Raw genomic sequence first — 22,490 nt, 5'->3', positions numbered from 1 at the left:
GTTTCATAAATGTTTATAGAACTTCACTGAACCCAATGATCAACATTCGAATTCCTTGGTCGTCATAAGCAAATATTACATATGCAAATATTATATTATTATTATTATATTATATTAAAATATTATTATTTGCTTATTACATAAGCAAATATTACATATGAATTTTTTTTTGCAAAACTGGATATTATCCATATTTAAGATTTCTCATTACCTGTAGCAGTGTGTGATTGTGATACAGGATAGATTCTTTCCATTCCAAGGAAAGGATTCAGACGTTTTTCCCGCTGCAGGGGAAAGACCACTTTGGTAATAGCATTAGTGATTCTTCTCCACTCTAATATCAAGCCTGGTAAAGGATGTAATGCCCTTAATTTATTTAAAACATCCTGCCAAAGAATTATAATAAAGTAGGATCAGATTCTTGTCCAAATTCCATAGCAAACTAGAATCTCTTTTAAGTAAACAATATAATCTCAAAACTAAATTTGATAACTCCTGTATCTAAACTCAACTTTACTATTATAAAATTACTATTTGGGTTTTTTGGAAATCACCATAATGATAAATCTATAATAACTATAGATTATAAAATGTAAACATGTTAATGTTGAGTAATGTCAATTTACATCTACTATTAAAAAAAAAAATCAATGAGATGTCAACTTAGTAAAACAGCTGCTTCCCCACACCCCACCCAATTGTTTACATCATCTCTTTCCTTTATATTTTCCTCCTCCATTGCTCATGTGATTGTAAGTTTCCCAGTCTTTTTTTTTTCCTTCTTTTTGCCATAATACTTTCATGGTCTTTGTATCAAGGAAATTTATTTTTAAAACTTTGAATTTTCCATGCTACAGACATTCAATGAACCTTTAAGGAACAAAAACTTGTAGGGTAAAAGGGCCAATGCGATTAAATAAAAAGTTTTGCTACAGAATGAAGCTGTGGAAACTTCCCCGGGGCAGGCAAGTCATAATTAATAATATTATGGTCAAAATTCTACAGAATGGCAACTTGGACTGCTCTCTCCATGGCTGTTGTGGCTGTACTTTCTATCCTTATTTTCCATTGATAATTCATTCAGTAAAAATATAAAATTAAGGCTTTCTCTCTTTTGTCCCATGTATACAGTTTCCAAGGGTTGTGATTCAATTTGACTTTGAAATTAACAGATTAGATTCTCAAAACAAATGCATGGAAAACTTACTATTTTGCTCTGAAATTGAAAAAAACAAAATTTTATTTATATTGACTGTCTTTTTATTTTTTAAATTCTTCCATACCTTTCTGTTCATGTTCATATAACGACAGAAATTATATTATACTAGAAGTCCAAGAGTAGTGCATATCAATAATTAATGTCTATATAGGTCTGAATTTACAAACCTTTACACTGTTTTAATGATAGGAAGGACACAATTGCTAACTCAGATTATGATCCAGATTTTCCATGCTGGAATGTTTCCATAGTGTTTGTGGGCAGCTGAACAAAAAACCAATTTGTTTTTGTCTGGATAAGTTCAAATGGTGTACTACATTGGATCTTGATTTCATCAGCATTCTTTCAGGACACCAAAATGCTAAAAGTAGTTCAGATTCTGCCCTGTGACTGCCCCAAAGAGCACCTTACTAGTGCTGAACTGTTTTCCCAGCCTTAGCTTCCATCCATCATCATTCCCTCTTCTGGTAGAACCCAAAGTTTTCTTGCTGCCTTGGTGTTTTCTTTCTCCATTTGGTGGCAACTTCAATTCCAAAAATAAAACCTGCAAGAAATTAATGCTTCTTTAGTCAAGAATCAAATCACAAGTATTATCATTCAGAAAACATTTTAAAAAGTTATTCGAGAAAAGATTCTACACATTTCAACATGGATTGTAAGAATATTTTTGGACAATTTGGAATTATCACATTTAATAAATAATGGCAATAAAATCTTACATCAAGTAGGCTGTCCATACCCTAATTTAGTCAGTATTAGATTAACAGTAACACCAGGCTCTTAAACAGTCAAGAATACAAGAATGTATATTCTGTGCTGAACAACTGACAAACTATTGGCATTGCGACTTTAGGTTGCTCTGATTATAAGCTCACCTAAATACTCCTTGATGTGGTGACCAATGCGGCTGCTTGATCATTTAAGCCCCATAGAGGATAAACATGGGAGCCTTCGTGGCTATTGTGTGATCACAAAACTCAGAGAACACTAAAGTAGGAAGGGGCCCCAAAAGCCATCTAATTCCACTACCACAAGGCTAGACCCTGAGAGGCCCTGGGCAAAAAGCCAGGAGAAGGTGATTGATCCAATGCAGCAATAATGAAAGTTAGAGAGTGGCCAGTAAGCACCCACTGAAGAAACTAGGCTTACACGGAACAGGGATCCAGGCTGCGGGTCAGAGGGAAGATCCCATGTATACCTTAAACTCACTAGTTCTTGTTAGAGGGGTTCCAATTTAGGCAATTCAGAACACTATCTACTCTTTCTACTCATTCATTTATATACTTTCAGTAAGATTTATTGAACCTTGGATTATTTTCCCAATAATAATTCTAAAAATTGAAACCCTTTGCATGAGAATTTTTTCTACAAGTTGGGCCAGGGGTGGAAGTAAAGATATACCTGTTTCCCTAGAACAGTGGTGATGACAGAAACAAAAATCTGGTTTTAGTTTTAAGTAGTGTGAATAAGTGGGGTCCTAGGCATGAAAATTACTGAGGCTTACTATGGATGTTAATAACTAACTTGCCCAAAGACTGTGTTATATAGATATGAACATATGCACACATAAGGTTTGGGGTTGCTATATTTAGCAAATAAAATTACATGATGCCCAGCCAAATTTGAATGACATGGAGCATACTTATACTAAAATATTGTCCACTGTTCATCTGAAATTCAAATTTAACCAAGTGCTGGTATTTAATCAGGCAACTCTAATATACTTATCAAAGAGTATATAAATGAATGACAGCAGAGAAGAGAGAAGAAAATAACTGAATAGAAAAAATGAAACATTATTACAATAACAATAAATCGACAACCCCAGGAAGGAAGACCTATCATAATTAAGACAATTTAAAGATCTCAAGTTTTATCTTAAGCTTCCATTTTTGGTGAATCCTTCAGAATTAATTATAAAAACTTCACACATAAATTCTCTCTTCAGGTCTTAACTAACACATCTGTGACTGAGGGAGTTGAACTGGATGGGAGCAAGAGACACTAATATTTATTAAGCACTTCCTATGTGCCAGCCATCAGGCTAGGTGCTTTAACATGCAATCCTTATAACAACTTTATGACAAATCTGCAAAGTTTAGACAGTTGGAGAAACTTGCTCAAAGTTGCATGCCCAAAATGTAGTAGAATTAAGAATTAGAACCCAAAGTCTTCTAACTCTAAAGTCCTTTTTCTTTCTACTAACCCATGCTTCCCTCTAGACCAGGAGTCAGAAACTTTTTCTACAAAGGGCCAGACAGTAAATATTTTTAGCTTTGTTTTACTGTCTGTCACACCTTTTCAACTGTGCCATTATAGAATGAAAACAGCCACAGGCAATAAGTACATGAACAGCTATAGCTGTGTTCCAATAAAACTTTATTTACAAAAACAGGTGGCAGGCCAGATCTGGCCTGCAAGTCATATTTTGCTGATACCTTCTCAAGACCAGTGCCATCCAAGAACTTTCTGCAATAATAAAACTGTTCTATATTTGTATTGTCCAATATAGTGGCCACTAGCCACCTGTGGCTATTGAACACTTGTAATGTGGTTAGCATGACTAAGGAACTTAATTGATATATTTTATTTAATTTCAGTTAATTTAAACTGAAACAGAGATAAGTGGCTAGTGACTCCTTTATTGAACACTGCAGCTCTAGATGATTAGTAACATCTTGCCTATTTGAAAGATTCAACTTAAAATCACCAAGGATAAAATAATCAATGTATGAAAATGTTAGATTACCTTTAATATAACTTCCATTTTAACATGAAGATCTAAGAACAAGCCAATAATATCAAAGGACTTTTATTCTAGGCCAGAGTTTGGTCTAGGCCTAAGGCCCACATGCCTTTGCACCCATCTGAATCACAAGAGTACTGGTTCTTGCCTTTGCCCCAAGCCTACTTGTGCTGATATCCAGAGATTCTATATTTTTGACAAGTTCCCCATGTAATTTTAGGTGTAGCGAGCTAGGTTCTGGCTTGGGGACTTGTGGACTAAAGAAATCAAAAGAAAGTATTTTAAAACACCCCAAAAAACACCACTGAATTCAATACAAATGTACCACGTGATTAGGAGAAACAAAGTTCCTCATTTTTTAAAAACGCATAACTGTGGCTAAAGTGGGGGGGGGCATTTGTAAGCCCTTTATATAATATTTATACAACACTTACTATGAGATAGGCACTGTTCTAAGTGTTTTACATTTATTGCTTATTCCTCACAACTCTATGAGGTATTTCTAACATGAGGTATTTTACTGATGAAGAAACTGAGATATAGAGTTAATGAAGTGGTCCAAGGTCATGGAGTTAATTAATAAATAGAGCAGGTAGCATTCAAACCCAAGAAGTCTGGATTTAAAGTCTATAATACCAATATACTATAATACTGAATCACATCTAGATAACAATAGAACTTCAAAGATATCAAGAGTAAGCACCCACCCTGTATCAGTAACTCCTCTAAAACAACCCAACCACCCTTTATGGAGTGTGGGGAGGGAAGAGAACACCAACTTTTGAGGGGCGGCGGCGGGGGGAAGAGTAAACTATGTCAAAATTTATCTAAGATGATAAAAATATTAGTAGGTTTAAAAAAGCAGAGCGTTCCCAAAATCCCTTTTTCACTAACATCTAAGAAAAATATCTAATTTTGCAGTGAAGAAGGAGTGAGAGTTTATGAAATTACTAACTTCATGGAGAAACACCTACACTGTTATACAACTACCACTATGGATCTCATAGTGGTAGTTAATTTTTTAAAATAAAAAAATATTTACTGGGTGCCCCTTCTGTTCCAGGCAAATCTCCTTATGGAACACACATTCTAGGATACTTCTTTACTACCTTACTATTCATAAATATAGGTATAAACTTACAAAGGAGATGTTAGAATATTCTATCTCCAAAGTATTCTGGTTAACTGATTGTTTTATTTTACTGATCTTTGGTACTTAGGTAAACACACTTATGAAACATACACACACACACACACACACACACACACGTTTTTGCTTTAAAAATGACTTTTCTAAATTTTTTATTCCCATCATACAACCTCAGCGATGTCATCTGAACTGGTGAAAGAAAAACTATGGCCAGCTAGTTGATAGGCCTGCGTCTCAATTGCATCCAGTTTGGCTTGCATTATGTGTTTCTGACTTTCACATTCTGCGGTACTAAAGCCGATTCCATTTAGTTCTAGCAAGGCCAAGCAGTACTGGGAGGGCATCTCCACTTTACAGAAGACATCTGGAAGAAAAAAAGAAAGCAAAAAACATTAATTCACCAGCTAAGTGACTAGATCAGCATGATTACCTAAACATACATAGAATTTTTCTGGGAGAATCAGAGATGCTACTAAGCGATCCTTCAAGATCCAGTCTTTTGAGCAGCATTATCAAACCATCAGTGAAAGGTATTAAAGTACTTTCCACTTTTCCACTTGAGTATTGGATTACTATCTGTGTCCATGCAGAGTAAAACAGGCAATCTTATGAACAGTCTGAATTATAAGAGATTGCATTTCTCCCAAGATGATGTTTCTGCTTCTACTCTTAGCAAGAACAAGGTAGCCAATCTAATTTGCTAAGTTGACTACAAAAGGTTAATTCACCAAAATTTTTTCCAGTATTCCTGGTCCCATGGTATGCCGGCGTGCACAAAGCTAAACATGAAGGTTTTATATTTTCCAATGCTCTAAGAGTAAAGAATAAGATTCCTGAAGTAAGAATCAGAGTATTTTTCTATCTGCTGACATTTCTCAACAGAATAGTCACTCTAAATCAGTTTTCCCAGTATGTTCTTTAGAATATTAGTCTCAAAAATACTCTATAAAAGGCTGGGATTGAGAGACACTGTATACTATGAGTTTCATCATTTATAAATTACGCTTAGATGTTCATGATGCCTGTTAATATATTAAAGGCTCTGAGTAGAAATGAACAAAGACAACTATTTAATTTTGTTTTAACCAAAAGTCTGAAATCATTTGACCATAAAACCCTTTATCTGTGTAATATTTATTAACATTGTGAAAAGTAAGTGTCCATAGAACACTCTGTGGGAAATGCTATCCTAAAATTATTAAGAAAATAATCCATAACAAAGATTTCTGCTCCAGTACTATGGCTCACTAGGACTCTGTGTAACCCTGGCCTGCCTTCCCCAGCTCCACATACACACTTTTTTTTTTTTTTTTTTTTTGGCTGTGTTGGGTCTTCATTGCTGTACGCAGGCTTTCTCTAGTTGCGGCGAGCGGGGGCTGCTCTCTTCATTGCGGTGCACGGGCTTCTCATTGCAGTGGCTTCTCTCATTGTGCAGCACGGGCTCTAGGCGTGTGGGCTTCAGTAGTTGTGGCACGCGGGCTCAGCAGTTGTGGCTCATGGGCTCTAGAGCACAGGCTCAGTAGTTGTGGCACATGAGCTTAGTTGCTCCGCAGCATGTGGGATCTTCCCGGGCCAGGGATCGAGCCCGTGTCCCCTGCATTGGCAGGCGGATTCTCAACCACTGCACCACCGGGGAAGCCCCCACACATTCTTTAAGGCACTCTTGGTCTCAATCAGCAGGCGAAATCCCAAAGGACACCTGTAACCACCCCCAAAAGCAAACAATTGAGAGCTACTGGCCTCTAATAGTCAGAACATACTGGGCAGTCAGAGCCTGGCTTTGGAGACTTGGAACCAGAGAAGAAATTCATGTGATGTGGGACCAGAGAAATAAGGAACTAGGGTCAGAAAAAGAAGAGTCAAGAGTGGTAGGAAGCCAGCCTGGATTCACAGACAGTAGGAAGAAACAGGGTTGCAATGGGAATGGAGTCCTACTGCAAAAAGGTTGAGGGAATAATAGATTTTTGGAGTAGCAATAGGAGGAGAAGCTGATTCTCAGACTTCTGTTCTGAACCAAAACTCTCGAGAAAAGCTAATGTAGGCCTTGGATGAAGTTTAGTTTAGTAACAAGCAGAAGCCAGAGCATAGCCTTTCTAGAGGAAGACTTCCCCCAAATAAGCCCTGCAGGGCTCTACTGATCAAATCTTGTATGATTTCACAAAGATTATAAAAAATATAAGATAGCAAAGATGTATGAACTGGACTCAGCAGAAACAACAAATGACAGATTTAGATCCCTAAGAATTGCAGGTATGGAATCATTAGAACGGAGCACAGCTACGAATGAACTATCTACAAAATCAAACAAGATGAACAGAAACAAAACAGGAAAGTGTAAATATGTCAATAATCACAATGAATAGAAACACATCAATCATCATAATAAATTGCTAAATTTGTAAAAAAAACTGATAGTTTGAAGAAGAAATAAGCTATACTTTGTTTATAAGACATCTAAAAAGTAAGGATCTAGAAGGTTTAAAGGGGTAGAAAAAAAGATATATGAGGGGCTTCCCTGGTGGCGCAGTGGTTGAGAGTCCGCCTGCCGATGCAGGGGATGCGGGTTCGTGTCCCGGTCCGGGAGGATTCCACATGCCACGGAGCGGCTGGGCCCGTGAGCCATGGCCGCTGAGCCTGGGCGTCCGGAGCCTGTGCTCCGCAGCGGGAGAGGCCACAGCAGTGAGAGGCTCACGTACCACAAAAAAAAAAAAAAGAAAAGAAAAGATATATATATGAGGCAAGTATTAATCAAAAGAAAGTTGATGCTGCCATATTCATTCCAAAAAATAGATTAAGAGTAAAAATCATATTAGTGGAAAAGCTAGTCACAACATAATGATAGGTTTAATGCACCAGGAAAATACATCAATTTTAAACCTGTATGCACCTAATAAAATTGTCTCAAAACATATAAAATTACCTGAACTACAGGGAAAATCAGATATAGAAGATTTAAACAACAACATTGAATTAACAGACATTTATGAAATTCTGCATCCAGAATTAGAATACATATTATTTTATATGCACACAGAACATTTACACAATAGTTCAAGTTTTAGGTTACAAAACAATTATCAAAAGACTTCAAAGAATGGGTATTATACAAACATGTTCTCTAGCTACAACACAATAAAGATTGAAGGTAATAATGAAAATATGAAATAAAAGTTTCCAACTATTTGAGAATTAAAAACAATCTTCTTATAATTTATAAGTCTAAGAGGTATACCAGGAAATGTTAAATATTTAGGATAAAACAATGAAAACAATATATGTCAAACTTGTAAGATATAATGAAAGTAGAACTCTGAGGAAAATTTATAGCCTTAAGTACTTATATTAGAAAAGAAAAACATGATTTTAAAAATAATGAGTTTAGTGTCAAACTTAAGAATTCAGAAAAAGGACTGCAAATAAAGTCAGGGGAACTAGAAGAAAAGAGATTACATAAATGTTCACAGAAATCAATGAAATAGAAAACAAAAACAACAGGAAAGATCAAAGGCAAAAGTTGGTTCTTTAAAAAGACTGAAAAATTGGATAAACTTCTAGTGAGATTAAACAATAGTATTATGAAAGAAAAAGACGACATAACAGATAAACCAGAGATATAAAAAATCAGCAATACCTTTAGATAAATTCTTAAAAATATATATAGCTTACCAAAACATAATCAAAAGATATAACTGAATAATCTTACCGTTATTAAAGAAGTCAAAGTAGTAGTTAAAAATATTTCCATAAAGAGAGTTTACAGGCAAATTCTACCGAACTTTTAAAGAACACATCATTCCTACGATACATAAACTCCTCCAGAACAAAAAGAGGCTATATTCATCAACGCATTCCATGAAACTAGAGTAACTCTCTTACCAAAAACAAAGCACAAGAAAGAAAAATTACAGTCATTTTACAACCAATGACTTGGCAAAGTAGAGACAACGTAATCAGCAAGATTTCTTTCACATTGCTGTTTAAAGAACAAACTTTATACAACCATTCTGGAAAACAATTTAACATAATCTTGTACAGTTGAATATTCCCATTTCCAAGACGGAGCAATTCTACATGCAAAAGAAATTCTTGCCCAGTATAGCAGGAGACATGTAAATTTATAAGAATATTTATACAGAAATACCTGTTATAGCAGAACAAAAAAACAAAATAAAACAAAACTAGAAACAACCTGAGCATTCACCAAGAGGAAAATGGATAAATACATTTTGGTGCACACACACACACACACACACACACACACACACACAAAACACAGTGATATATTACAGAGCAGTGAAAATCAATAAACTACACATACTTGCAATAATATGCAGGAAACTTACTAACATGATGCAGAGCAAGTAAAACAAGACATAGTGTGACAGATGTTTTGTAAAGTTCAAAAACAAGCAAAACCAAATAATACATTGTTTGGACTCAGACATATATATGCTAAAATTTTTAATTAAAAATAAAATTTAAATAAGAAAATAAGGGAATGATAAACATAAAACTTGGGATGTACAAGGAAGGAGGAGCACAAAGGTAGACAAATGTCTAAGTTATGAATGTGAGTTAACAGTTATCATTATATTATTAAAATAATGGTGAATAATAAGAGGACCATACATGGACCAATGATGATAGTGCTCATGAAAGAAAGATTATGACTAATATAAATCTGTGCAGCTGAGGTCCTTTGAAAAAGAGAGAAACCAACTCACTCCATACCTAGAAAATCATCTAATCTATGTTCAAACTATCTAGAAAGGACCTAATTGATCAATGTGAAGAGGACAGGATACTTTGTCCTGGTTCAAATTAAGCAAAGACACATTGTACTATTAGTATTAATTCATACCCAAACAAAAATCAGCTCTCTATGGGGAGAAAGTCAGCTAGAACACACCTCTCCAACAGGCAAGAAGATGAGAAAAGAAAAAGATGAAGATTCTGGAGGCCCATTAAAATTAACAAGCACATCCTGAAATAATTATTTTCAAATAAAATTTGATAGCTGTCCACATTCTCTCCAAAAACCTCCCTTATCTCAATGTACTTCAATTCTATGGATTCTGTGAATAAGAAATATTTAACACTGTACAAGAATGCATTTAACACCTCGTGGTCACCCACTTTTGAATCTGCAGGGAAAAAAAAAGCTTTCAAGGCACATAGAAAGAAATTGTGAAAGTTAAAAATTACAAATCTAGAGGGTTTCTTGTGCTTTTCTGGAAAGGAAAGTCAGTCTTCTTTTTTTTATAGGTGAAAAACTGTCTTTAAATAGTGGAACCATCCCCTCCCAATCAGACTGAAAACTTACAAATCTGATAATGGGTAACAAATATCTAAAAAGTTACAGACTAATTCGTATCACCATCGTCAAATGTCAGTGTCTAGAAACTATACAGACTACCCAGGATGCCTATCCTAGGAGCAGACTAGTCAGACTAAGAGGGAATGAGCTATGTTCATTCAGCATTATTGTAAAGTAGCTGAGGTATGTGTGCTGCATACTCCCACTCCTTGGCCTGCCTAGATTGGCTTAAAGAAGCTGTCTGAAATACTACAATGCCTGTTGAAGAGCTACTAATTAACATCACTTAAGCAAGTCTCCTGTGAGCAAATAAGTCAGTCTGGTCTTCTGTATATTCTACCCCAGGGATGTTGGGGAGAACTTTATTACCAGCACAGAGGGTTTGTGCTAGCAGTAATAATAATCATCAAGGAATACAATAATGAGCGCCTGCTCTGTTGCAAACACTGCACTAAGTTCTCTGTCTCATTTAATACTTACAAAATAAGAACCAGACTTAGAGAGTTAATATAGCTTGCACAAGGTCCCTCACAAATAAATAATACAGATTCAAGCCCTGGTCTCTGTGAATTCACCAGTCTGCTGTTTCTAGTATTTATTAATCAGCCAGTAAATCCACAGTTTATATCTCCTCACAATGAAGCCAACTTTGTTCCACTTTCTCATTTTCACCATGAACATATATTATGCTCTCCAAAGTCAAGGTACTCAATCTGGGCCAGCAGCCTGCACAATAAATTCATGCTATTTGTCACAAGGGAAAAAAAAGATTCACATAAACACCCTTGGCTGAAAAAAATAACTGTTAATAGCTCTAAAAAGAAAACAGTTCATTTTTTTAAATCCATAAAAGATATATTCTAAGTGTGAATAAAAACCATTTGATAACATTCAAATATAAAATTAGGAATAAATGAAGAAGATGTCACTAATTCACCTCATTACAGTAGAGCCAAAGGTCAGCAAACTACGGCCAAACTAGGGCCAGATGTCTGTTTTTGTAAATAAAGATTTACTGGAACACTCATTTTCATATTGTCTATAGCTGCTTTCGTGCTGTGATGGCAGAGTTAAATATTTGAGATTGAGACTGTCTAGGTTGCAAAACCAAAAATATTCATCACTGGCCTTTTACAGAAAAAAATTTGTTGATTCCTGCACTAGACAATCAAAAGAAAGGGTCTGCATAAAAAGTATAATTTATCCACCTGTGATAGAGTGGCTAAATACATAACTATCCCCAGTCTCATAACATCGTAAAAATGCCAGGAACTGTGTTTTTACCTTGAAGGTTTTCCTTCTTCAACAAAGAATTAAGTTGACTCATAGAGCTGAAGATGAGAATGGACTCTACAGATGCTCTGTATCGCCCAGAATGCTCAGTGGTGACGTTCAGCCCTAGGCTTTGAGTTCCTTGGCCAGTCTCTATCTCTTCCAGGAGTGGAAGCTCATGAGGAAGAAAACGGGAAACTATGCCATGAAGAGTCGGCTCCTTGGAATCTGGATCTAGTAACCAGCATGCCACCTGAGTGAGATAACAATCAGAATATTTTCTTGATTTTTCAAAGATATTTCTGTACCCTTAAATTAAAAGGGGAAAAAAGAAAGCTCATTTCTAATCTCACTCGTTTTCACTTAATACTTATTCAATGGTCTTCCCAGGAGAGGAGAAGGAAAGGATAATTGTACCAGGATAAGGAAAGGATAATTGGTATAAAAAATAACTCATTTTTTACCAATAAGAGCCTTCAAAGGTAGCCTTCAAAGAAGGAAAATTTATACTTTTCCACTACTGCAATGCTCCTCCTGACCTACTTCAGAAGTAGGCTTGAAAACCAAGTGCCTTTCAGCTAACAAAAGTCATGTTTCTGAAAATGCAGCTGGATTCTTCTCCACTAAGGCTAATTTTGGCTTTCCTACTACTATAACAAAGATGGGCCTATATAGTTTTAGGTTTATTTAATAAAAAAAAATTTTTTTATTGCGGTAAGTCACATAATATAAAACATACTATTTTAAGCATATTTAATTGTACAGTTGAGTGGCTTATTCAATATTGGAAGAAGTGAGACATAAATATTTCGCCATTACAAGTTCATATCCAGTGTTTTAGAATGCCTACAGAATTTCTCTCAAGGATGAGGACCTGTCACCATGACCATCCAACTAGTGATTTGACTGCTACTGTTAGCTTCCCTATGAGACTAGAAGACCTGTATTTTCTAATACTTGATTTTAGCAGAGCGAAATTGGATTTAGAATAAGGAAATCTAAGCCTTGTTCATAATTTCAATAATTACTAAATGACTTGGTTACTTCTTTTATAGGTCTAGAATGTAGTTTTATGGGGTGGGGGGGCGATATTGTAAATTATAATAAGAAATATAAATTGGGTCTTCCCAACAGAGATAAAGGTGTCTTTAATTATGCTAATGCAGTGACTTGGAGTGCCCCTAGGTCACCTAGGAATGGCGGCTGGTTGCCACCAGTAATCAACCCTGTGATAGGAGGGCTGGAACTTTCAGTTCCACCCCCTCAAACTCCTGGGAAGGGGAAGGGGCCAGAGGATAATTGATCACCAATGGCCAATGGTTTGATCAATTATGCCTATGTAATGAAGCCTCCATAAAAACCCAAAAGGATAGGGTTCAGAGAGCTTCTGGGTTGGTAACCACATGAAGATGCAGGGAGAGTGGCAAGCCTAGAAAGAACAGAAGCTCCACACCTCTTCTTACAAACTTCACCCTATGTATCTCTTCGTCTGGCTGTTGACTTGTATCCTTTAATATCCTTTGTAATAAGCCAGTAATTTAGTGAGTAAACTGGTTTCCTGAGTTCTGTTAGCCGCTCTAGTAAATTAATCAAACTCAAGGAGGGGGTTGTGGGAATCTGATTTATTTATAGCTGGTTGACCAGAAGCACAAGTAACGAGCTGGGCTTGCAACTGGTGTTTGAAGTTGGGGGCTTGTGGGACTGAGCCCTTAACTTATGGGATTTGATGCTCATTCCAGGTAGATAGTAACAGAATTGAGCTGAATTGTAGGACACCCAACTGGTACCCAGAGAACTGTTGGAGATACAGCGAAACCCCCTCCCCCCCACCATTAGAAATTGGTGATCAGAACCCTTTTAGGGGTGTTGAATAAGATAGTCTGATGTAAAAGTTGGCAAACGTCTCTTATAAAAGTGAAATTTTATAAATTAATAGCTTCTCTTCTTACACCAAAAATGTGATGATTAACAAAACCAAGTATGGAATATTTCAAATAGTTTATGCCAAAGGTGTTATATAAATCTGGGATACTACTACAGTTTTAATAAGCTCACATTACCATTATTCTCATTTTGGGCTCTGGAACATCAAAATTAGGTGATAACCTTTTATATCCAGTAAAGGTCAGTTTAGGAACTATATGAAATTTATCACATATAAACCAAGGCTGGTCTGAAGTATAGGAAAGAATAGTATCATTAGTTTACCTGATACTGCCTTCAAAAATCTTTGCCAAAAAAGCTAAAGAAACTAAAATATTATCCTATTATCATTGATCATATTGATAATAACAACCAATTAGTATCATATCTCAACTCAAAATTAATATTCCACACACCTCATGTATCCAGTCTCAACAGAAGGGAAAAAACGATATCCCTTTTCAGGGCTATGATCCTGTAAATAAATATCTTCTGAAAGTGCATTATACTGTTAAGTGTATATTACAACAACATAAGTTACTCTTTCCTTAATAACTCAGAGTCATCATTATGAACAGTATATCATAGTTTGCTATTATATGGAAAAGTTCTCAGGGGCTAGTAAGGCCATTTGTCCCTATGCTAATGGCCTCTAACTACTATGCTTTGTGATCTCTTATATCTGTATGCTTTTGCTATTTTCTGCCTCTATCCTCATGGATATTTGAAACACCCTGCTATCATATATCTAAATCTGACAGTTCTCCTTTCATTCTAATTTACTATGAGACAGCAAATTTAGAACTTATGACCAAAATGAAAATTGTTTAAGTCTCTGAAGAAAGATGTGAACTTTAGTGCTTGGAATGTGTAACATCTCTGGTTTTATCTACACAGAGGCATTTGGTGCATAATAATCTGTTCTGGGTGGATGAAGTTATTGGACAAAGAAGTGACTACTCTAAAATACTTAAGCTGTACTGTTGAAGCTAAATAAATACCAAGTCATTTAAGAATTAACCCTAAACATTAAAATTAAATATTTTTTGAAGTATGTAAAATTCTTTTAGATAAGACAGGGAACCTTAGGATCTTCATAACTTTGTTCCAGGGAGATGCCACAAGACAGAAGAAGAATTTTATAGCTCTGGATGAAGTCATAGATGATAACAGAACGTTCTTTATCAGATTCCTTTTGAAAGCAAGATTGAAGGTGCCGCATTCTGTCTTTCACAGTCAGGCTTGGATCCAGAGAAGGTGGGGCCAAACTGGCACTAATTTCTTAAAAAAAAAAAAAAAAAAGTCTTAAGGCAAAAAGTACACGCATTCATTTGCAACAGCAATCTTTAGTGCCAAGACTGAAAAAGACTCAAAAGCCTCAGTTTAGTTCAGCAAGACCTTGTCCAGGTCATGTTAGCTATATAGATGAAGTGCTCTGTAATCTAAAACTTAAGGATTGGGCTAGGTGATTTATAATGCTCTATTTAATCAGGTGGGAGACAATTCTAAACATTAAGATTCCTAAAAATAAATTTACGCTTCTCAGAATGTGGAATTAAAAAAAGAAAAGTTATTTTTAAATGAATTTTAAAGGAACTCATTTCAGAGGGAATTTTAGTATGAATGTATAAAATTACATCTAAAATAAAAGAAGTTCAAGTAATTACTTATCCTAAGATGTTCTCCTATAAACAACTGAAAATATTTCATGCTCACTCAGAACAGACATTATATGGCATCTTTTTAAATGTTTCCTTATTAATTTTGCTTCTGTCTAAAACCAAACAATCAACTAGGTATCCAACAACCATAATCAGATCACAATTTATACCTAGGTCCTATCCTTTTAATTCCAAGACTTCTCCAAAAGCTGTGTGATTCAACTACTGTAGATGTCTAGCTCATCACTGCCTCTAAATGAGTTCCAGATACAGTCGATAGGAGGATAAAAGCCTGGAAAGAAACTGTCATGATCCAGTCTTCAGAAGCAAATCCTCAAGGTGGCCAGTGAGTCCTTAAGGATCCACTACCCCAAAGAAGAAAACACAGTAACAGCCACATGTGACAAGCAGAAGACAGTAAGGGGGGTGGCTTCTTAAAATGTCATTCTAGTTAATATATGAAATAATGTATACAATAGCTACTATTTTTTGAAGGTTTTTTTTTAATCCTAAAAAATAAATTCTAGGTAAATTTCAGGAAACTATTCTCAACAAACAAGTCACTATCCTCATAGAGGTTACATTAAAATTATATGGTAACTTAACCAAATAGTGATTACTTACCAGAATGCTTTTGTTCCTTCTGCAATGAAAAATAGTAAGCATCTCTTCCACCCCAGCATACTGCCAGTCCAACCACCAAGATGCCATCACAACCTTTAACAGGAATTCCATCATCTCCAATAGGGCTTTCCTGAGAGGAACTAACTATGTAAAACCAAAGTGAAATAGTTAAAAATCTCTGAAAATGAAACCACTAAATTGAGTACTAAAAAAAATGATATAATAAAAAATTATTTGATAAGCAAATTTTTCAGATCCCTACAATATGCATCATGTGTATAGTCATTTTTAGGTGTAAGATCTTCCTAGGCTTCCCATCATTTAAGATAACTGTCACTATGAAAAATCTACCAAAGATTTCTTAAAAGAGATCTGTAATAATGACTAAGATAGTTTAAAATTAACTTTTTAAAGTTTTCCAAAAGCTGCATTTTGAATTTCTATAACTCAGAAATAAAGACCACTTGCATACTACAAAAATTTTGTAGCAAATTTAGCAATTCTTAACACTTAGAAACTCCAGAAAAATCAAGAGTCTTACTTCTTAGTGAAGAATTAGGTATGATTTTGTATTTGAGTCAATATTTTTCCTAAAATAATACACCTTTCAATTGCACAGACATAGGTCAAAAACTAATCCATCTTATTTACAATTATATCCCCAATACCTGGAAAATAACTGTCACATATTTGTTAAATTTAAGTTAATGTTTTTATCCCTCTAACCTCTAGCACAGAAAATGTACTCAATTTTATGTTTGTTGAATGAAAAATGGAAAGAGCTAGTCAACAATGAAAGTGCATAAAACTTGTCATTAACACATATGCTTCCTGAATTGAAGATCAAACAAATACTCAGAACTTTATGAACAAACTCATTCATAAATATAGAGATTTAAGAAATTTGATCAAATCTTTGATTTCCACAACAGATTGTCAAGCTGACTACAGCTATCCCCCATAATACTGAATCATTACTTCCATGAAATAAGACAGGAATACATGGCATTATTTAACCAAAAGTTTCAATTCTCTGAAAACCTGAAAGAGTTCTGAGGCTTTCATGACTATCAGTAGAGGTACAAGTTCTACTTGAGAAGAGTAGAAGTGGGGAGTACCAGTGGGGAGAGGAGCGGGGAGGGGAAAGATATCAGTAGGGGATTAAGAGGTACAACCTACTATGTATAAATCAGCTACAAGAATATATTGTACAGCAAAGGGAAATATAGCCATTATTTTACAATAACATTACATGGAGTATAATCTATAAAAATACTGAATCACTATGTTGTATACCTGAAACTAATTTAATATTGTAAATCAGCTATACTTTAATTAATTAAATTCAAACCATGTCACACCATTAAGGTACCATAACAAGTCTGATCCATTTTCAAAATATACATCTTAAATTTTACAAAATTATATTCTAACTAATATACATTAATATATGCATATGATTATATATATAGATATAGATACACAGATGTATATATATATATGATTTCTTTCTTAGAGAAATGCTGTGTTTAATGGTAAGCTTGGCACACTCTAACACCAGGCATGACCAGGAGCTAAAGCAGCAGGGATGTACAGGAAACCTCCAGAGACTCACAAAGTAGAGGATGAGGAAGATAACCAAACAGAAGGGCCCTATGGCCTCAGACAAGGCAGAGCCCAGAATGGCATAGAAGAGGTATTGTTTGTATGTATGTATGCCTGGCACCCAAGCATCAATCTGTCAAACACTGTTCTAATGCTGGCCTCTGAACCAGCCATACCAACTGTGGTGTCCCCACCAGCAATAAGCTTGGCTGCTGGGTCAGTGTCCTGGGAGACAACACTGGTATGGAACTCCTGTTGGGAGCTGCTATAGAAAGGCTGTTTAGATGGGATTTCTGGCCTGCTTGGAAGGAGGCAGACACAGGCCTGATTAGACCCCAGGCACAACAATGGATCAGAGCCAGAGGAACAAACAGTGTCCTAGTGGTGTGCACGTTTTCAGTCTACCAGCTTGAGCTCTTGGCCTCACTGCTCAGCTCTCCTGCCCATGTGTCCAGAGGTCCCCCATCTCTTATACCAGAGGGTAACTATTTTTAATCTAGTTGTGCTGAACAATAAGGCTGTTCCACATATAAAACCACATAGGAGAAACTTATTAAACTTTTTTTTGCGGTACGCTGGCCTCTCACTGTTGTGGCCTCTCCAGTTGCGAAGCACAGGCTCCGGACGCGCAGGCTCAGCGGCCATGGCTCACGGACCCATCCGCTAAGCGGCATGTGGGATCTTCCCGGACCGGGGCACGAACCCGTGTCCCCTGCATTGGCAGGCGGACTCTCAACCACTGCGCCACCAGGGAAGCCTGAAACTTATTAAACTTTGAACACACTTATTACATTTAATATCCAATACTGAAAAGTCTCAGTCCCATCTCAGTCCACTATTTTACATAAAAATGTAAAAGATTAAAAAAAAAAATCTTACCTTGCTTAAACCTACCACCAATAGTAGCACTTTTAGAAGATGTCAAATTACTGATCTTTTCACAAGCCAATGAGATGGAAAATCGAGTTTTGTTTTGCCACTCCTTCATGAATGTTTGAAAGAGAGTTTGGTCACTCGCTACGTCAATTATGGCCAAACTTTCTGAACTGCATGAGGCTAGAGTTAACTGCAATCCATCCTGTGATAACTGCGGTGAAAAACTTGTGTCTCCAATAGGACTGTCATCTTTGAAACCATTTCTAGTCTCTGGATTTAAATTGCAGTTTTTATTATCTGAAGGTGAGCCAAATGAATAACTTTCACCAAGTTGTAAACCACCACTAATTTTCTTAAGTTTTACAGAAGATGTTCCAAGAAAACCTGGAAATGACAACTTAGAAGCAGATGGTATAGGAGGAATGAGTCCATTATCATCAACTATACAGGTTTCTTTACAAGGCAAGAGGGAGGAGGTTTCACCATGAATGACATTGTTCTCTAGTGCGTCAATACTGCCTTTTACCACAATATTAGGGGATAATGGAATTCCTTGCACTTTATTTGTCTCCAAATTTGAAATCACTTCCTGTTTGTCATTTACCTCTGTGTTTTTTCCTTTCAAACTGAGCAAGTCTGTAATGGTTAATTTTAGCTTTTCATTTTCTAGAGGACTGGACACATTATCTAAAATCCTTTGCAGTCCTGGACTTAAATCAAATGATGCCCCTGACCATATGAATGAATTATCTTGCCTTGTCCCAGTAAATTTGGATTTTTGAGACCTTTTATCTTTATCTCCTCCAATTACTTCTCTTTGGGAATAATCATTACCCACAATCACTGGATCACTCAGTTCTAATACTCTAAGAGATCCTGCAGTATTATGTTTCTCTTGGACAGGAAATACGTCTACATTATCCAAAGCTTCAACCATCTGAGCAGAATCCATTTCTGAAAATACAGTAGACTCATCACTGAAACAAGACAATGGCTGCTGATTATCTTGATTCTCATTCACATCTGATTTTTTAATTGGGCCCTCTGGTTGTAGACACAGAGAATCAGCAAAATGGACTGAAGTTATTTCAGAAGGAAGGCATTCTTTTGCTTGTACATCAGGTGGTTGTTCTTCTACCAGGTACTCTTCACTGAAACTGTCAAACAGTAAACTACCACTCAAATTCAAACTTGTTTCAGGAACTGGCAGACATTCTACTTCTATATCAGTACGAGTTCTCATTTTAGGAACCAGAGGTATAACTGGTTTCATAGCTTCTTGTGTTTGATAACCTTGAAGAAAACTATTTAATTGGGAGTCAGTAACAGAAAGTTCATTGCCTTTAAAACATGGGTCATTTTCCCCTATTAATATTGGAGAATAAAAAATTGGGCTTTCTGGAGTCAGGTTATCAACCCCATGTGAATCAGTGCTTTGTTTCATAGCATCTACAGTCTTAAGTTTCAAATGACTTGTCATTCCTGGTGAATGTTGTTCACCTGGAAAAGTAAAGTGAATCTCTTTCTGAAAGGAGCTCACTGAGCTCTGTTTGTCTAGGCTCTTCTGCATCATTCCTGTTGCCAGGCTGGTATCCTTTGCTCCTTCTTGCTTGGCATTTTCAGTTGCTATCTGTTGAATTATTTTCTCTGACTGAGTATCCAGGTAGAAACTATCTTCAAAATCACAGAGATCTAAACCTAAGTCAGAAACATGATTATTTTTAGTTCTGTCTGCTGCATAAGCATCTGTTTTTACTTCTACTCTAAGGGTATTCAGAATATTCTCACGCTGGCCTCCTGATTTACCAAATGCTCCACTTAGTAGATGTACTCCACTGGATATCTCAGTGCTGCTTATGTTATCTCCTGATACCTGAAGATTACTTGATTTATTTTCCTCAGCATTAAACTTTGTACTTTCACATTTCATAACAACATTTGAGTCCCTATTCATATAACTGCTGTCTTTCTCATAGGGCATTTGTCTTGCTATTGGTTTTTTCAGTTTGGTGTAAGTATTTGTCTGTCTATCAAACTGCTTTTCCAGGCATTGGTTAATTGGATGGGTGTCATGGTGTTTCACATTAACATGCTGGTTTTTTGAATCATTTTGTATCAGCACTTCATTTGTTTTTTCTGATTCAACAGCTAATCCTCTTCCATTTTCACTAACCACACTGGTGGCTTGATGAGTCACATTTTTATTCTGGGATCCTGTGATAAAATATTCCACAAGAATATCATTAGATACTTTATTGTTCCTTGAACAACTTTGTTCTGTTTGTGATGGGAATGATACTTTGCTATATCTTCCCTCAGCACAGAAAGATATGTTTTTAGCAAATGGCTCTGGACTTCTAAATTCCATATTCTTCTCATCTGAAGTAAATGACTCTTCACAATGAATAGGATTAGACAGAGTCTGTTCTTGTAAATTGATTCTACACATCCTAGTGTCTTTCACAGGGCTACTGTCTCTAGATCGTTTTAGATGCTTACTATGTTTCCAAGATTGAGAGGTTGTACTCATCTCTTCTGAACTGAAATTCAAAGCTTCTTTTTTTGTTTTCTCAGATGAGAGAGTCTGAACAACTTTCGTAGTGCTTGCTTTCCCCTCGTTCAGAGAGGTCCCTAGCTTTTCTTTATTTATACTCAAAGAAGCCCGTCTTTTTGCTCTGGAAATGGAATGCAACTGACATTCTTGATGCCCATCCTGAAATTTATAATAAAAGGAATCTGTATGCTCTCTACTTTTATCTAAATCTTGCACTGTATTTGGTAAATGAGTAACAGAAGAATCATTAAATATTGTGTTACTTTTTTTCTTTGATGCTAATCTTTTATAAGAACTCTTAGTTTGGGGTATAAATTTGTGTTCTTTTACTTCTGATTCACTGCAGGTCAATGAGTGTGTATCAGAATTTAAAAGGGAATATGGACTCCACTGCACTCCCATTTCAACTAAGTCCTGCTGCAGAATCATTCTGGCTTCTTCTACTATAAGAGTTGCCGCTTCCCTTTCAGTTAAATCTTTTCTGCCAGTCACCCAAATAGTTCGCATATTCCGACGCTCTTCAACTGCTTCCTCTTCCTCATCCACTGCCTTTCGGGTACTATACAAGAGGTAGGAAAAGAAATAAATTAATGCATTGATTCATTCATTAATACAAGTATTTATTAAGCATCAATCTGAGCTTTTCTAGGAACTGAAGAAATAGCACTGAACAAGAGGGAAATGTATCTACTCTCATAGCGCTTACATTATAGTTGGGGAAATCAGAAAGTAAACAAATGTTAAAATGCATTCTGTGTCAACTGGTGATAGATAAGAGCTGTGTAAAAAATTGAAGCACAATTGTGACCACCTAGAGGGGTGGGAAAGGGAGGATGGGAGGGAGATGCAAGAGGGAGGAGATATAGGGATATATGTATATGTATAGCTGATTCACTTTGTTATAAAGCAGAAACTAACACACCATTGTAAAGCAATTATACTCCAATAAAGATGTTAAAAAAATGAAGCACCAGAAAGGGATAGGTGGTTCTGAAGTTTTTAAATAGCATCATTAGGGAAGGCCTCACTAAGACAGAGTCTTTAAATGGAAACCTGGAGTTTATTGACAGAATTTGAAAGACAGTTCAGAGTAACTACAAGAGATTCAAAATGAAGAGAGAAAGTTCAGAATTGAGAGACCCAGAGAAGGAGAACCCCATATTTTTCATACAAATTCTGCCCAAATATCTGGCTGACCTCAAAACTATGCAAGTGTGGAGAGACTCCAAGCAGCTAGGTGAAAGTCTAAACAACTGAACAGAGATTTGAGCTATTGCCTACAACAGGAAAAGTTTGAGCTTACCCAAGCTGACTGACAAAATATCAGTGCTCTTCATAGTAAAATAATAGATTCTACACCCTAAAAGGTCAAACATACGTAACTGAAGTACCATGAAGAGAAGATAAACAGGATGAGGCATAAAAATTATGGAAGCTGGGAAACTTCTGTTTACAACCAAGATAAAATAACAGGGACCAATTTAGCCTCTCACCCAAAACAACTAAAAACTGAGGCTAGGTCATAAAAGACATTGCAGTCTCC

The 22,490-nt window shown here is 36.0% G+C and overlaps 1 protein-coding gene across 1 annotated transcript in view; it reads right to left on the bottom strand.

The window, feature by feature from the left end:
• Positions 1–22,490, bottom strand: part of POLQ (DNA polymerase theta) — a gene marked incomplete at both ends in the record, with an annotated part of 114,029 nt that overhangs the window by 27,524 nt on the left and 64,015 nt on the right. Inside the window, 7 exons of the mRNA XM_082654665.1 lie at positions 212–386; positions 1,626–1,763; positions 5,286–5,479; positions 11,717–11,957; positions 14,712–14,908; positions 15,913–16,056; positions 18,397–21,506. Coding sequence (XP_082510791.1) covers positions 212–386; positions 1,626–1,763; positions 5,286–5,479; positions 11,717–11,957; positions 14,712–14,908; positions 15,913–16,056; positions 18,397–21,506 — 4,199 coding nt within the window. The remainder of the gene's footprint in view (positions 1–211; positions 387–1,625; positions 1,764–5,285; positions 5,480–11,716; positions 11,958–14,711; positions 14,909–15,912; positions 16,057–18,396; positions 21,507–22,490) is intronic.

This window comes from Grampus griseus (assembly GCF_964374135.1).
Source record: "Grampus griseus genome assembly, chromosome: 5".
NCBI classification, from domain to species: domain Eukaryota; kingdom Metazoa; phylum Chordata; class Mammalia; order Artiodactyla; family Delphinidae; genus Grampus; species Grampus griseus.
Note: the sequence above shows the minus strand (reverse complement) of the source record. Positions and strands in the feature narration are given on the sequence as shown.